At 34.7% G+C, this 18709-nt stretch overlaps 1 protein-coding gene across 35 annotated transcripts in view; it reads left to right on the top strand.

Annotated features, from left to right (window-relative positions):
- ADGRL3 (adhesion G protein-coupled receptor L3) overlaps positions 1 to 18709 on the top strand; it is an 828850-nt gene that overhangs the window by 732666 nt on the left and 77475 nt on the right. For all 35 annotated transcript variants that reach the window (XM_045473912.1, XM_045473918.1, XM_045473914.1 and 32 more), the window contains 3 exons: positions 459 to 679; positions 12540 to 12606; positions 14664 to 14755. In XM_045473912.1, the coding sequence (XP_045329868.1) occupies positions 459 to 679; positions 12540 to 12606; positions 14664 to 14755 (380 nt within the window). The remainder of the gene's footprint in view (positions 1 to 458; positions 680 to 12539; positions 12607 to 14663; positions 14756 to 18709) is intronic.

The following is an 18709-nucleotide window of genomic DNA, read 5'->3' as shown; positions in this document are numbered from 1 at the left end:
ATTAGAACTTTTTCCTAAATTTTATTATTTTTCCTTATAATACTATGCTGTCATCTGTAAGACATTATTAGTAGAATGTTAAATATAGTTTTGAAAGGTAGGTTATACTTAATTAGGTTTTAATATCTGAAATTTAAGAATCTTATTTAGGTTATTTTTTGACAGACCTATTGTATTACCGCAGTCTTGATAAAATTTTTTTTAAGTTTATTTTTATTCACTTTGAGAGAGAGAGAGAGAGGGAGACAGGATCCCAAGCAGGCTCCATGCCATCAGCACAGAGCCCGATGCGGAGCTCAAACTCACAAACCATGAGATCATGACCTGAGCCGAAATCAAGAATCAGACGTTTAACTGACTGAGCCACCCGGGCACCCTGATAAATATTTGTTTTGATGTTATGGTAGTTGGTCATATTTCTTTTGGTTGTCATTCAAATCATTTGTTCTCTTTTCTAGATTGCCTGTGCAGTTTTTGCTGCCCTACTACATTTCTTCTTCTTGGCGGCCTTCACCTGGATGTTCCTGGAGGGAGTGCAACTCTATATCATGCTGGTGGAGGTTTTTGAGAGTGAGCATTCACGGAGGAAATACTTTTACCTGGTTGGCTATGGGATGCCTGCGCTCATAGTGGCTGTGTCCGCGGCAGTAGACTACAGGAGTTATGGAACAGATAAAGTGTGAGTTTATGTTTTCTTTCCCTTTTCTTTTTCTTTTCTCTTTTGAAATCTAGTTGAAATAAATGCCTTGTATTTTCTTGGAAGCTAAGGTCTTTATATCACCTCATAGCAATAGATGTTTGAACTGGAGAAGCAAATGGGGGTAATTCAATTCATGAGTATACTTCTGTTATGAGGTAGAAAGAGGAAAAACCTTGAGATTCAGTATGATTCTGTTAGAAAAGAACTTAATTGTCCCACAACTACATCATACCCTTGAGTAATTATAAGAAGATGATTGTTTTAATATCTTTCAGAGCATTGAGACATTTGTCAAATGTAGAACTAGCTATGTCAGAAACTGTGTATTCAGAGGACAGTGTAGTCCCTGATATTAATGGCTTCTGTTCTTCCTTACCTGTCAGTTCTAGTTACTGGAAATAAATTTATATCATTAACAGAAAGAGAGACAATAGGAACAGGGGCAGCTTGTATTTTTCCCTTTTTTTCCCCTAGGTGAGTATTGGGTCATAGAGATGAATTTTGGTTTCAGTGTACGTTCAAATTGGTGAGACATACATGTAGAGATGTCCAACATACTGGAAAGGAATTCAGTGAAAAATATTTTTGTAATCCACATCAATATAACAGTTGGAACCCTGAGCATGAATGAAAGTTTCAATAGAAAAACATTAGAAAGAAGACCAAGATAGATCTCTGATGAATACCCACATTTAGGACATAGATTGAGGCGGGAAAATAAAAATAGAGAAAGGCGAGAGGTGACCAGAGCCTTGAAAGAGAATCATGAGGAAAATGAGAAGGCAGTTTCAGGATGGTGTTTCAGAACACCATCTGTAGTGTTCTATATCAAAGATAATTCACGTAGGATAAGCACTGAGGAAAAATGATTTGTCCTTTGCAACAATTATTTTGCTAGTGCTGGAAGCAGAAACCAAATTGGAAGATTCAAAGAGAGAAGTCAATAGCAAGAAAGTAGAGTTTTCAAGTATTACCTGCACCCTGAAAAAGTTTGAGAAATAATGAAAGGCTTAACTCATGATAACAGTAGTGAAGAAGAATTTTTAAAAATAAAGTCCGAAGAATGTCTAGGGTGGGAAGAATCAAGTTGATAGGAGGAGACTAATAGAAAATATCTTATGCTTCATTTGTATTTAATATAGAGAGAGGCTGAATGAAAAGGAAAGGTCCTGAGGGATAGAAAGGCATAAGATTGTACATAAGATTAGGAAAACCTTATTTAATAATGAAAGTGGTATTGGAATTCACGTGGTCCAAGACATTAATTTTACAGATGAAAAAAAATCAAAGATCAGATAATTAATTGCCTGGCCCATGATGCTAGAGCTAGTTAGTGGCAGATGTGTGTGATAAAACAGGTCAGATTTATTTCCACTAAACTAGGATGTTTTGGGAAGAGTAAAATGACCCCTCTCTTCTGAGATGAGTATGAAGGAAAGAAAAGATAAGATAAATTTCGAAGTGGAAGAACTTTTCCATCAATCAGAAGAACCTGACTTCGGCTGAGTGAATAGGTGAGGTCATTTGGAGAGGACAGGAGATTTGAAAAGCCTTGAAATGAGCACTATGGAAAATGTGTTAAGGAGCCAATTAGACATTAATAAGATTTCCAAGCAGTAGTGAAGGCTCAGATGAGGTTAGATAACATCAATTTGTACAGAAGTTAATAAGCCAAATTTCATGACTTGCCACCAGCAATCAGCAGCCTGAATATGCTGGCAATAAAGCAGCTCACTTCCCAGAAGAGAGAATTCATAAGGAGAGAAGACAAGCAGAAGTGTTACTGGGAGCACAGTTAAAGTGGAATACATGTCTGTTCCGAGGCACGAACACTGTGATTGAAAGAAGACTGTCTCACTTCTGTTGATTGTCCCCCCCACCCCCCCGCCCGGAGTACGGTGAGGGCTATATGAGGCCATTTGTGTAAATACAACAATAATAATTTCTTAATCTGACCTTTATGAATTGTGGTCAAGTCTGAGTTCATTTTGTGGATCCCAGTGACCACTGTAGAACAAATTAGGATTAAAGACATTAAAAATGTTTGCCTCTAAAGACCTCTTAGGCGTGGGGGGATTAAATCAAAAGTTTGTTGTTGTTGTTGTTGTTGTTGTTGTTGTTGTTTTTAATAACACCTTTATTGATATAATCCACATACCATAAAATTCACTCTTTCAAAGTGTATGCTTCAGTAGATTTTAGTACATTCACAGTTATACACCCATCACCACCGTCTAATTTTACAACGTTTTCAACAACTTAAAAAGGAACTCCCTAGCAGTCACTACACTTAGGTCATCGGATTTTATACTTTAATTAATGTACATCCCCTCTCAGATATTAAATTGAGTGATATGTAATTATTTGTGACCTTATAGCATTCGAATATGCTTCTCAATAATTTCATTTCACTCTCTTGCAGTTCCTGATTTGCTTTTATTTTATTTTTTTCTTTTTAGATATTTCCAAATTTTCCTGTTACTAAACTGACTCAGACTTGCTTGCTTTGTGTTTTAGTCATTTATTTTGAGACAGATGTCGTTTTCTGGATAGTAGGAATCTATCTTTTCTTAGAATCAATAATATGTAAGTCTCTTGTGACTGTTCAATCTTTGGCCATCATTGCTTTAATTTCCTGCACCATAACTGGAAGCTCTCATTTACTGACATTATTACTGTGTGGGAATAGAGGCTAATTTACTTCCCAGGCACTGATTTAAAATAAGCCTTGATAATAGTTTGGTTCCACAATTATGATTTTTCCCAACACAAAGAGCAACACAGCAGATATAGAGAAAAGGAAGGATAGATGAAAGAGGGAGAGAGAAGAACAAGGAAAATTGCTTAGAATTCTATCATAGGCAGGCATAGAGCATTTGGTGGCTCTTTTGTGCATCTTAAATACATTGTCCACAGAGAGACCTTCAGAATACATGGAAAAAAATGTTTAACTTCTACCAATTGGGAATTCATCCAACCCAGTGTCTATTTTGCCCATTGAAGAAGCAGGTGTGGAGAAAGAAACATTATTCAGTCATTTGTATTTACTTGAGAAGCTGAAATGAACAGATCATGTTTTCTATCAGGTGTTTAATCAAGATATTTTCTCAAAGAAAAATATAAGCAATGAATTTTTACACAACTCGAAGGATTTCTATGTATAGAATTATATATCTTGTTCCTTATTATCAAATCTGTCTTTGTTGTTCCAGTTTCTGTTACTATTGTTCATTGCTTTTATTTGACTTTGGATGGCATTCCTGACTCCCTGTTCATCTCCTGACTCTTTTTTTCATGTAAATCTACTATCTCAATTGCACTGTTTCTTTTGTTTGTCTGTTTACCAGCGGCCCCTTCTTATATGCTACATTGACTTTTTTTTTAATACAAATCCAGTCTTAAATAAATTGGAATTAGCCAGGATTCAGAACATATTATCAGCCACTTTCTGCAAATTCTTATTAAGCTCAATACATTGAATTTTTATGTCTTGGAAATCTATTTCACTTATTATTGGAACTTTATTATTATTATTAAGTTTTTACTCCTCAGTTTCCACCACTTAGAGTACATCTAGAATAAAACCATTGAATATATATTATAGTAATCCAAATAATAATAAACCTTTTTCCCTTTTCTCTCCTCTTAATGTACTTATATTTTACTATACTGCCAATAAGATTTTATCTCTGAAACCTTTAATAATAATAATAATAATAATAGTAATAAGTACTTACATTTCTATAAAGTAGAGAAGCATATCAATGGTAGGAGATAAAATAAGAGATAAAATTACTTTTCTAGGTTAAATAAATGTTATTTTGATGCAGATAGTGGTAACTATCATATTTCATCTGGCTGATGCGTTATGATGTGTTTTTCTATGAAATGTTGTTAGGGTTGTTGATTACTAAACACATACACACAAAACACACATAATTTGTTTTTGAGAAGTTGCTTAGTTTGCCATCAATTTACAATGCTTGTAAGATAATTTTATTATTATTTTCTGATATCGTTTAGTGAAATCTTTTTATCTGTGCTGACAGTATTCTCGAGAATGTACTTAGAATTACATTTAGTCACAATAATTGGACATTCAAAAAAATGAGTTTAGGAGATCAGTATAGTCATTTAAAAAAATAAGTAACTCTCAGCTGGTGGACTACATTCTAAATTGTACCGTTAACAATGGGCATTTATTCAATTTTATCTCTGTTGTTGTTTCTTCTCTTAGTCTCTCTTATACTCTTATCCGTATGCACGTTCAGTGACGTCATCCAATAAATGATACTGTCAGACCATAAAGGCTGGCATTGACTTAACGATAATTTAAACAGGGCTGATTTGGAATTTTCATGCTAGATACTTTAATTTTATGACCTGAAACTAATTAGTTCATGTAAATTTTAATTACCTCAATATTACCAAAAAACAAACCATTTTAACAGTTAAATTTTCTTTAAAGAGAAAATCACATTTATAGTTTATACCACTTTCCTCACAATCAAATAATATAAGAGAAAGGAGTGGTTAACATGATGGGTAGATGGGAAAAGGATTGGGAGCAGGTTCCAGGAGGAGGGAGGGCTTGGAACGGAGTAAAGCCCAAAGAATAGCCCAAGATTTAAAACGTGGGCTTGAGTATTTGTAAGGGGTTTCCGAAATATGTCAATTAGGTCATAAACATTTATAGTGAATCAGAGCATCATTGAGTACTAGAAGCATAACCAAGGTCTTAAAAATAATTGAAATCAAATTTTATGATCTGAAAATTATTATAAATCATGTATTAAGTCTTATATTTGTCTCCCTAGCTCAATAGTTTAAGAACAACTCTAAAAGAGGTAGTCTCCCCTGTGCTGGTTAAAAACCCCACCCCCAGTTTTTTATTTTCACTTCATTATTCAACCCATGTAATCATTTGGGTAGAAAAGTGAGTATTGATTTTTTTTAAATTGTTTTTCAATGTTTATTTATTTTTGAGAGAGACAGACCATGAGTGGGGGAGGGGCAGAGAGAGCCAGAGACACAGAATTTGAAGCCGGTTCTAGGCTCCAAGCTGTCAGCACAGAACCTGACACTGGGCTTGAACTCATGAGCTGTGAGATCGTGACCTGAGCTGAAGTCAGATGCTTAACCAACTGAGCAACCCAGGCACCCCTAAAAATATTTTTTTAATATTTATTTTTGAGAGAGACAGAGCACGAGTGGGGGAGGGGCAGAGAGATGGAGACAGAATCCGAAGCAGGCTGCAGGCTCTGAGCTGTCAGCACAGAGCCTGACTCAGGGCTTGAACTCATGAACTGAGAGATCATGCCCTGAACCGAAGTTGGATGCTTAACCAACTGAGCCCCTTGATATTTTTTAAATACTAGATTATAATATTATTAAACAAGGAGCCCAGCTAAATAACATTGAATTGGATGGGGACTCCTGGCCTGCTCAGTGGGTAGAGCATGTGACTCAGATCTTAGGGCCTTGAGCTCCAGCCTGGAGCTATGGACAGGTCACTTAGATTTCCAGAGTTTCATTCTCCAATCTATAATTCCAATCTATAAGCACCTTGCAAAACTATTACAAAGTTTGAGAATATGTGTTTTTGTATATATGATTAAATAGATATGTATATGTGTATATGTATGAACATATATATCTTTTTAAATTTATAATAAATAAATGTTTATTTCTGAGAGAGTGTGAGCAGGGGAGAGGCAGCGAGGGAGAGGGGGACAGAAGACCCAAAGTGGATTCTTCACTGACAGCAGAGAGCCCAATGTGGGGCTCGAACTTAGAAAGTGCGAGATCATGACCTGAGCCAAAGTCGGATGCTTAACTGAGCCACCTAGCGCCCCTATATATAAGTAAGCATATATGTAAAGTATCTGGTATATATAAGCATTTATTGAATTAGAAATATTATTATTACTGGTACTATTATTTGTCTGATACAAATAAAGAAATACAGATTTTATGATTAGCAACATTGTTCTAATTTAGTACAATAAATTGTATTAAAAGCATCCATTTATAGAGTAGTGATTACAATTCTTATGTTGTTGCCTCAATTAACTTAAGCAATGTGGGACCATGGGAAATATTCCAACAGTTAGTAATAATAAATTAAAGCTTTTCTAACCTTTGTAGTCCACCCTAAAAGTGTAGGATGTATTTTGCTGATGAAGTAGTGAAACATTTATCTTTCAAGTAACATACTGGGGACATGAAGATAATATAACCTGCATTTCATCTATGAGATCTAGTGCTGAATTCTACAATCCCAAGCTGTAGGTGAACCACAAATGCTAGTCTTGACTACCACTGGTCACACTCCATTCCTGCATCACTCTGCCAATATTTTTTCCAGTTCATATACTTGCTCACAAAGTATTTCAAGATTAGATGCATGAGTGTGCTGTGATGAAAATGGCATTAAAAAATCTGAACAGGGCGGGGCACCTGGGTGGCTCAGTCAGTTGAGCATCTGACTTCAGCTCAGGTCATGGTCTCGCAGTTCGTGGGTTCGAACCCCACGTTGGACTCTGTGCTGACAACTCAGAGCCTGGAGCCTTTTTCGGATTCTGTGTCTCCCTCTCTCTCTGACCTTCCCCCGTTCATGCTCTGTCTCTCTCTATCTCAAAAATAAATAAACGTTAAAAAAAAATCTGAACAGGGGAAAAAAAAGTCTTAACAAGGGCACCTGGGTGGCTTCAGTCAGTTAAACATCTGGCTCTTGATTTCAACTCAGGTCATGATCTCACAGTTCATGAATTAGAGCCCCACATCAGGCTCTGCACTGACAGTATGAAACCTGCCTGGGATTCTCTCTCTGTCTCTGTCTCTCTCTCTCTCTTAAAATACATAAATAAACTTAAAAAAATCTTAACAGACATACTATGCACTGAGTTTAGAACCAAAGTTATTATGCTTGAAGTATATATTTGCCCCTTTTCCCCCTCACTTCCTTTTTTTCTTGCCGCAATTCTCTTTATTCCTTCTTTTCTCTCTCAATCTTGCCAGATATTTGTAGTACAAATATAAAGAGATCTGCATATGTTACAGAGAAAAGAAATATTATGTATTATACAAACTCTCATAAACAACCTGATATAATTAAGCCTTGTAAGTTTTATGGTCTAGTAGTAGCCAAATATTGTTTATTGGCTACATTTTTTTTTTTTTTTTTTTTTTAATTTTTTTTTTTTCAACGTTTATTTATTTTTGGGACAGAGTGAGACAGAGCATGAACGGGGGAGGGGCAGAGAGAGAGGGAGACACAGAATCGGAAACAGGCTCCAGGCTCTGAGCCATCAGCCCAGAGCCCGACGCGGGGCTCGAACTCACGGACCGCGAGATCGTGACCTGGCTGAAGTCGGACGCTTAACCGACTGCGCCACCCAGGCGCCCCTGTTTATTGGCTACATTTAATACTCACCAAGGATGGTTCAGTCTGCAATTTGGAGTCGAGTAGAAGTGAAGAAAACACCATTGTTAACTTACGTTGTTTCAGACCCTGGAGAATAGTCAGATATCTAGTTGGATAAGAGTAAATTAAATAGGCAACAAAATATAATGTCCCAGAGCATATTAATGACACTATATTAAACTTGCTAACTTGACATAAGGAAGTAGATTCTGATGATGTTACTGAAATCTAAAAGCATTGTAAAACAAATGTTTTAGGTGGCACTTAATATACGTTGGGTAATTAACTTACCAGTTTTCTAAATACAGAATCAGACATTTTTTAAAATGACTAATGATAATAAAATGGCAATTTAATAGTAGAAGAAAATAAGCTTTAGAAGTATGTTCTTGTCTATTTCTCTTGTCTTGTTTTGAGAAATTAATTTGTTTTATTATTTCTGTGTATACATGAAGGTGGTAAAGGCTGGGTTGATAATTGACATTTTTATGGAAGACTGATCCGATATCAACACTTTATTATTTAATTTGCAATATGATTTCTTACATTTTAGAAGAGAATAATTCTGCAATATGCCAGTTCTTTTGAATATTTAATCAGTAAACTTGTATTAATATAGTAAGACTTCATCAAATATATAACAATATATTCTGGTTTTACAATTTGAAAAATGCTACAAAAAGATAATTTTTATGACTTCTTTGTATTAGGCAAATGGGAAAAAAGTCAAGGTTTATGATATATGACAAGTGCTCCTTTGAATTCCAAAATATATCTGACCTCACAATATTTTTCAACATGACTTCAAATAAGCATGTAGTGAGGTCAGAATGTACTTGCTTTTTCAACTGCAAGCCATCTCTTTTGTACTGGTATAAACATCCGTTATAAATTATATTCATATGACTGAATTTCATTAGAAAAAGAAATTGACATATCTTAAAAATTAGCAAGAATGGTCTATTAACATTAATGACTTCACAAATTAAATATTGCTTAGTGGATGAAGGCAATTTTCAGATAAATCATATTCTTCAATAACAGGTCTGTCTAGCCATTTGCAAGCTGGACTTTATTGTGCTTCACGAAGTAAGTTGTTCCTCTCACATTTGTCTCCTCTTAACCTGAGCATTTTCACTATAGCCACATCACATTGAATGGCCTAGACTTCTCGAATACCATGACATGGGATATATGTGTCCATGCATGTAATAAACACCTGACATAATACTCTCCTTTACCTTAAAGCCAGGTGAATTCTTTCAACATTGGCACAGGGAACTCGGGGCAGGAATCATTCAAACTTTTAAGGTAGTTAATGGGAAAGAGAGAAAGCTTTGAGAAAACCAGCATGTGGCCAAAAACAACAGCAGGTGTGGCCATATGGCAATCGAATTAGAAAAGGGATTTTTGCCACACTGCCTTCCAGAAGATAGTCAAGCCCAGAGAGTGCTCAAGAAGGGATGATTTACTCAGTACATTTTAAGTGTTTCATATTGCCTCTTTCACTGATCCTCTCCAAAGGGAATTTAAATCTATTACACCAAATAGATATTGTCGCATTTTCTTAAAAAATAAAAAAATAATAATTTCTAAAGTAACTTCAGTTCCACATTTAAAGATCACTATGCCAAAAGCATGTTTATTTCCAAATAAAGCGTTTGCTGAGACTGTTTTCCAAAAAGTAAAGCTTTGTAAGGCTAAAATTTAATGGCATTATTTCATTTTAACAACGCATTTGGTGAGATGATTTAAAATTTTTAAATTCCCTACCTAGTCCAAAGCCCTCTGTAATAACATAATTTAAATTATCTTTATAAGAATCCTTAACCTGTAGAGTAACATTTTTTCAGAAGTTCTTAAAGCACATATTCTTTTAAAAAGAATTTGAAGATGTGTTTTATGTCTTAGATTAGCTCTCAAAAACATGTTTGACCTACAAAACAACAGGAGCTATACTATTAACAGTCATAAATACTGTTATAAATAATAAATACAAAATTTATTAGTATTGTATCATGTTATAATTTCAGCAGCATTCTTGGACTCTGTGTGTGTGTGTGTGTGTGTGTGTGTGCATGTTTTAATATGGGAAATGTCCATGCTTTGTCTTTTATTGTTCTTATCTTGAGGTCTTGAAGGAAAATATGATCTTTGATGAGAACCAAGAGAGATTCATGAATACTTCCTCTGTTCTGGTCTTTCCCCTCCACACACACACACACCTGTATTAGGGTGATAGCAAACTACCCTGTGGTCAGCATGAGGATAATATTCATATTTCAAACCTGAATTTTCTGGTTTGATTCTGCTTATTGGCACCACCATACTTTGATTTTCCATGACCACAGTTTTTGGACAACAGACCAACAAAAAGATAACTAATTACTCAAGCAAGCTAAGAGCTAGCAGTTTAAGTGTTTATTGTTTCCATGATAGCATTTTTTCAAGTAGGATTGTTATGTTTATCTTGAATATAGGAAAAAACATCTGTCTATGTAAAAAAATATGAACTTGTAGTCAGTTTCTTTTTGGAGGACAAATATTAAACTTCTGTTGAAATTACATATATTTAACTTAGTAGAAGAAAGCTGGATTTTTGTTGTTTTAAAATTGATCTTTTCAGAGTATATGGTTATTTTTAATTTGCTTAAAAATTTAGGATTTAACCTTTTTTAAAAAATTAAGTTATGGAAAAGTCAAAAGAAAAACATAATAAACATCACTGCCTCAATCACTCAGATGTTAGACTGTTGTATTTTGGCATGTTGTTTCCAGTAATTATTAAAATAAAACATATGGTTAAGCCCTTTGGTCCACTTTTAGTCCTCCTACTCTCATATGAGAGGCAAACACTAATATGAGTTTGATTTTTTCCCTTTCAATTAGATAAAATTACTTATATGTGTGTGTATATCTGTCAAAAATATAAGTAATATTTTAAATATACACTTGACACTTGAAGAGCTCTGAGTGCTGACCCCTGTGCAGTCCAAAATCTGCATATAACTTTTGATCCCCCCCAAACGTAACTACTAATAGCTTATTGTTGACCAGACAGAAGCCATACCGATAATATCAATAGTCAATTAGCACATATTTTATATGTTATATATATGATACACTGTGTTCGTACAATAAAGTAAGCTAGAGGAAAGGAAATGTTATTATGAAAATCCCAAGGAAGAGAAAGTACATTTACAGGACTGTACTGTATTTATCAAAAAATAATCCACATGGAAGTGGACCCACACACTTCAAAACTATGTTGTTCAAGGGTGAACTGCATGTTCAAAGGTGTAAGGCATTTGTTGTTATGATCTCTCTTGTTGACATATAAAAATCCACCTCCTCTCTTTTACCTGTTTTATAACATTTCCTCATATGAATAGAAAACAATTGATTGATCCATTCCTCTACCGATGGACATTGATAAGTTCCTTTCTTCATACCTTCTCTGGTAGTCCATTATTGCTGAGATTTAAGTAACATTTTCATAATAATCAAATATTTATCTACTTTGGACTTGCAGTTTTAGACTACTTAGCAAACCACTCTTGAATATTTTCCACTGGAGGTGTTTTCTTTTTTGATTATTCTTCAAATATAGCAAAATGGCAAATAATTCAAGATATGATTTTTAACATCAAATGTAATTTGTTCAAAATTTACATTAATCTTTCTCATAACTAGTCACTTCCATTTTGTCTTCCTGTCATCCTGAAGAATGAAAATGTAATTTCCCAGAGGCTTTAAGAATTGGGGGAGTATTAAATGTGACTGAAATTAAGTGATTAATAATTTACTTTTGGGTCATGAATCAACTTCACGGGATGCTAAGGATCATTTGCAACCCCAGAAGCATTGGCGGTAACAATGCACTTTTTCAGACTCAAGAACTCTCAAAGGTTGGCTGCCCAACCTAATTAAACTTCAATCTTCTGATACCAAATTTATTTCTTCTTTGTACTGAATTTCCTCAGATCTTCTTGACAGGAAAATGTCACTTTGCCTGACAGCTGATAGACAGGTTATGTAGCACCATAATTGGAGAGAAAAGGATAGCTTAAAGCTACTCGATTTAATGGCTATGTGTATGGCTTTTTCTCTCTTTCTTTTCTTTTCTTTTTTTTTTTTTTTTTTAAGGGTCCTATGACAGACACAAAAGGACTTAGCAAATAGGCCTAGTGCCATTTTTTCCCTGCTTCCTCCAGGGGTAATTATCTTACTCCATCAATAGTGCTGTCAGAAATTGGGCACATAATTCAGCATTTAAATGAACAAGCAATGTAATATTTCCTGTCTCCCAGTGGGATGCTTTGCAGTTCACATTCTTCTCTGTCACTCTCTCACTTTTGATGTATGTCCCATACCCAGTCCTTAATCCCTTCTCTCCCTTGTGTTTCATCGCAGATGTTGGCTCCGACTTGACACCTACTTCATTTGGAGCTTTATAGGACCAGCGACCTTGATAATTATGGTAAGAACTCCTCACTAACTATGTGTCTCCCAGGTCAAGAAATAAAACTTCTATGATCTGGCCATCTTTAATTTACATAGATGAATTTGGGAAAAGCATCTACTTTTTGACCCTATATGACTCAAGCAATTAGACACTCATTAGAGTCTACTTTTATATTGTAAAAAATGTAATCATCGCTGTTGGAGTAGAAAACATGCCTTTGCAAATATTTATGCAGTACCATAGTTCCTTAGGAGCCCGATCCAACATAATCTATTTGGCTTTGTAGGATTTTGAACAGCAATGACTTCAAGTTTCACAACAGTATATTTCCTGTCTTTCATTTACATAATTTGAACTATGAATGAAATCAGAAATTGGAAATGTGGCAATATACCTTACTATTCCTTCCAGTTTTGTTTTTTATATAAATCTCAAAAACTTTAAAATTCAGAAGGATTTCATTTAAGAATGGCACAAATAAGTTATGCAAGTGTTCGGAATCATACTTCTTTTTGTATTTTTAGATGCATAATATCTTGATTTCAAATATGAATTATTTATTGTAATTTAGTTTCTATTTTTGGCATTATTTATATACTCATCATTTTATAATACAAAGTCATTCTCCAAATAAAATGGCCTCTTGATTCTGAATAAGATACAGATCTCCAATTCATTATCTGAAATCCTTTGAAACAGGCATATTTTAGAATTCAGAAAGTTTTCAAACTTCAGAAAGACAATATGGTACATGTACTGCATATTAGATAGAATTCCTAGTAGAGAATAAACAGTTGCCCAAAGCAAACACATCAATGAATATCAACAGTAGGGACGAGGCAGTACTCTAAAACCAAACAGTAATAATTCAGCAGAAAAAAAAATGGGAAAGTAAAAGCAAATGGAATAAAGACAGAAGAACCCTATGTCAGTACAAGTTCGGTTTTCCCACCAAATAGATTTAGTTAAGGTTAGGCTTTTTGGCCACTCAATTAATTTTTTAATACTCTCACTTTTCAGACTTTTTGGATTTGATAAAGGATTATAGAATTGTATTATTGAGAGAACTTCAGTAGGGCTTATAATTGGATTTTCCTCGACCCCACCAATCCTAAATTTTGGAACATATTAAAACAAACCAGGTCACAAAGGGCAGTTCAATATATTTTCTATAGTTTTTATATATGTAATATGTGGAATTTACACTGGAACTTTTTGTTTTGTTTTGCTTTAAGTTCTATACTCTCTCTGGTGGTTCTAGTGATATAACAGTATCATTGAGTGTTTTCTGGACTTTAATCCTAGTTTTTTGTAGCATTAGAATTTACCACCATTTTATAATCCTTTTGATCTAGCTCTTCAAAAATATATTATTGATTTTAGCATTTATGTTTTTGGAATGTAACATTTCAAAATATATCCCCAAATAGTAAATTTGGGGCTGTGTTCACAAAATATATCCCCAAACAGTAAATTTGGGGCCACGTTCAGAGGGCAGAAATAATAACACACCTGGAATAATTTTTTTGGCTTTTATTTTTTTTAATGTTTATTTATTTTGAGAGAGACAGAGACAGAGAGAAGACAGAGCACGTGCGCATGCACAAGCAGGATAGGGGCAGAGACAAAGGGAGAGAGAGGAATGCCAAGCAGGCTCCATGCTGTCAGCATAGAGCCTGACGTGGAGCTTGAACTCACCAACCAAGAAATCGTGACCTGACCAGAAATCAAGAGTTGGAACCTTAACCAACTGAGCCACCCAGACGCCCATTTTTTTCAACATATACCTGGCTTTGAGTTGTTTTACAATTTCCACAGCATCATTCCAACTGCTGCTGATTTTTTATTTGTATGTATTTTGGCATAATGGTGCTTTGTAACTCATTGGTATCCCAACTCCCTAAAGTGGCTTCTTGCCTTTGCTAAAATACTAGTCAATCATCTATGATCCAATTCCTTTATAAGTATAGTGAGAGCTAATTTCCCAGAACAACTCATCTGTTATGGAGAATAGACTTACTTTTTTTTTTTTATTCCAGTTATGCTACATAACAGTACCTTTTACATTACAGCTTAATGTAATCTTCCTTGGGATTGCTTTATATAAAATGTTTCATCATACTGCCATTCTGAAACCTGAATCGGGCTGCCTTGATAATATCAAGTAAGTGATTTTTCTTTTTGTTTTCTTTAGCCATCCTAAGTTTGGTACTCTAAATTATCCCTACTTTTAATTCTATTGAAATCTTATGACAGAATGATGAGGATCGATGTGTTGTCTTTGCTGAATAAGATCATTTATTGACTACTGAGATGACCTGATCTGCCTGAAAATAAGTATAATGAAGCTTTGTCTTCAAAAATACTTTTTCCCAAAACTCTGATTTTCAACATGAGAAGCTCTTAAGATGTACATTTATTATTTTTTTCCTGAGCCAATACAAAGTTTCTGTATCTGGATAGACTGTTATTTCTTGGAGCAGTAACCACATCAGTTACCAACACCCCATTTCCCCCTTCAGAGCAATGTGAAGAGAGTAGAATGGTGACCCTGTAAACAGCACAAGGGAGATTTTACCCCAGAGGAGAAGAATCCCAAGATTATTAATCTGGGCAATTGTAGAGGAGCTGTTATGAAGCTGGCCCCCCTCTCCTTCTGAGAGAGGAAGAGAAAACCCAACTCCCCATGGAAAGTCCTATAGTATATAAATATATAGCTCCAGGCTTTAACCCCTTTGAAATGTTAACGCTTCCCTCTTGGGAGGTAAAGCACTCCAGAAGTCTCTCTATCTACTCAGCCATCTTTTAACTTCCAAGGTTTGTCCTTTAATCCAAATTCTATTTCTCTATGCTCAGAAAGCCTTTGCCATGCAGAGATATGAAAATATTCACATTCCTTTCCACACTAGTAGTGCTTGTTTTATATATATACAAAAGAAGCTAATTTACATTTTCTGAAAAGAAAAATAGTTTCTCAGTATAACCAAAATTTTTATGTTGTCCCTTCAGAGGCTGGGACATTTGAGAGAGATTGTAATGGGGAGATGTACATTAGTCATTAATATATGTTATATATTAAATTGTAATTGTATATAATTTGCCTGTGCTATGTATTAACCTGGCTAAATGTTTTTATTTAAATGAATGTACTTTCAGACGTTTCATGAGGTCACCTGTGACTTTTGAACATTCTCCTCGAACTACCTCAGATAGCAGCTATGTCACCCATTTTTCATCTACATTTAGTGCCTGACACAGTTTCTTGCCCATAGTAGGCCTTTAATGAATGTTATAGAATAAAGCAATACATTAAAGACTTTAGTGACAAAAGTGTATTGACACTAAGTGGTTAATTTTGTTGAAGGAATCATCTGTTTAAATTTACTGAAAAGGATAGCTAAGAAATTAGAGAAATAATATAATGGAGCAAAATAAGAATTATCTACAATGAGTAGTAGACTTTTGTAGTTCGTAATGTTACTTAGTTGTGATAATAGTCATTACTTTCTTGAATTATGTACAATTAGACTGCCCTTCTAAACTGTAGTTTTCGTTCCTTGGACTGTCTGTTCCTGATGAAATTGAATTTAGATAAGTAAGTAAGTAAGTAAGTAAATAAATAAATAAATAGGCTTATAAAATAAGTTTTCTTTGCCATGTCATACTTTTATTACTTTAGTGTAAATGATAACTTCCTTGTCTCTTTTATTTTATGGTATAAAGCAAACTGCAAGTAATACTTTATTACCATTTATGTTGTTTTTAAAGTACTATAAAAAGTGAATACTTTGGTATCTATGTAACAGCTTTTACAACATAAAAAAATCAGCAAAAAAAGGTCTTGTGCTTATTATAGTCACATATTTTAAAAGACCGATTTGTTCTGTAATTATTCACATATATTTCTTCAGGTGGTATGGGTCAAGTCTTTATGATGTTATTGCTTAGAAAAACAAACACACAAATGGCAATAATTACATGAATGACATTGATGGCATTAAGCTTTATATTACAAAGCAAAGTAAAGCCTTAAATGAGAATATCTTGATTTAAGTTTTGTCCAAACTGCTTTATAGTTTATAGCCTTTGGAAAATATATCTAACCTTGTGAAGCCTTCCTGTCCTTTTAAAATGAGTACAATAATAGGGCACCTGGCTGGCTCAGTCAGTAGACATGTGACTCTTGATCTCAAGGTTGTGACTTCAAGTCCCACATTGGACGCAGAGCTTACTTATAAATAAATAAATAAATAAATAAATAAATAAATAACCTACTTGTAAAAATAAAAATAAGACAAAATGGGTATAATAATGAAACATACCCAACCATCAAATGAGCAGAGGAATATATATACAGCCTTTGATGATTTTTTTCTAAAGAGTCAATAAGGCAAGAAGAGAAATTAAGTAGTTATTAGAAGGGATAGTTTTGAGATGGAAAAAACAGGGTATGGACGTGCTGATGGAGAAGAACAGTAATAGAGTGGTTAGAAATATAAGAAAGGGAATCGTTGTTATAGCTGTGACTTGAGGAATTGTAGAGAATGAGATCCAGAATAGTGGTCAACCAATTCTACTCTATTAGATTACATGAAGGACGCTTTTCTACCTAGGTGAGAGAAGAAAGGGTGTTCTTTTCCACTGAGACTGGATGAAATAAGTAATATAGATGATGTAGATATGGTGGAGAAGCAGGGCAGGGCAGGAACTTCTGCCCACTCTCCAATATGAAGTAGGAAAGAAGGCCATTTGCAGGACACAGGGGCATGTGGGAGAGGGAAAATAAGAAAGCAGTCTCAAGAAAGTATTCCTTAAACTTCCCAGAATCTGAAGGACATTTCATTTTATTTAAAATATATTAACTATTTAAGAAGTACTTGTAAAGAAATCAACAGGGCATAATTGGTAAGGAAAGAAGAATTTTAAAAAGGTAATAATGATTTTGATCACTAGGGAAAGCACAAAGCCTGGCATCCTTTTTATTTTGAAAAATTCACAAGGATCTGTATAATAATGTATTTTTAAATATTACAGGTGATATGAGAGTATTTATTTGTAAATAAATTTTATAAATTTATAAATTTATCTGGATAATCTTTTTTTCAGTATATAAGACAGGGTATAAAATTTAATAATGTTTTCTTGGGTTTTTTGTATTTTTGTAAAATGATTAAGATGAGCCACTTTATTAAGATTGTTCACTTTATTGAGGACAAAAAGCCAACATATAAGACCTTTCAAAAGTCAACATCTTTCTAAAACCATTCATTCAATTATCAAATATTTACTGCCTTCATTATGCATGTTCTTTCACACATAGATCTCTCCTTTATCTAAAATGTGTTTGCTTCTCCCCATATTCACTGCCACCATTTAGTTAGTTAGTTAGTTAGTTAGTTAATTTTTTTTAAATTTATTTCTGACAGAGAGAGAGAGAGAGAGAGAGAGAGAGAGAGAGAGAGACAAAGCATGAGCAAGGGAGGAGCAGAGAGAGACAGAGACACAGAATTGAAAGCAGGCTCCAGGCTCTGAGGTCTCAACTGAGAGCCCAAGGCTGGCCTCCAACTCATATGAGATCGTGACTTGAGCCACTTAACTAACTGAGCCACCTGGGCACCCCTGCCACCATTTTTTAAAAGCCACCATCAACTTCTGCAGAACCACTGCGGTGGTCATGTAATATCTTTCCTTGTATTGATTCTTGCTGCCACCTTCAGCTAAAGCAATCTCTTTAAAAGCAAATCCCACTGTGCAACTCCCTTGGGTAAAACTCTTCAGTGGCTTCCTGTTACTCTCCCACAAAAGTCCAGACTCCCTACCCCACCCTACAAAACCTTCCTGGTCTAGTCACTTCTTTCTTTAACCTCTTGTTTTGTTTTGTTTGTAAATATTTATGCATTTATTTTTGAGAGAGAAAGAGTGAGCAGGAGAGGGGCAGAGAGAGAGGGAGAGAGGGACTGAACCACAAGCAGGCCCTGAACTATCAGTGCAGAGCCTGATGAGGGCCTTGATCTCACAAACAGTGAGATCACGACCTGAGCCAAAATCAAGAGCCTGATGCTTAACTGTCTGAGCAACCAAGGTGTCCCTGGCCTCTTGTTAAACCATTTGCCCCTCT

The sequence above is a fragment of the Leopardus geoffroyi genome, chromosome B1, assembly GCF_018350155.1.
Source record: "Leopardus geoffroyi isolate Oge1 chromosome B1, O.geoffroyi_Oge1_pat1.0, whole genome shotgun sequence".
NCBI classification, from domain to species: Eukaryota; Metazoa; Chordata; class Mammalia; order Carnivora; family Felidae; genus Leopardus; species Leopardus geoffroyi.
Note: the sequence above shows the minus strand (reverse complement) of the source record. Positions and strands in the feature narration are given on the sequence as shown.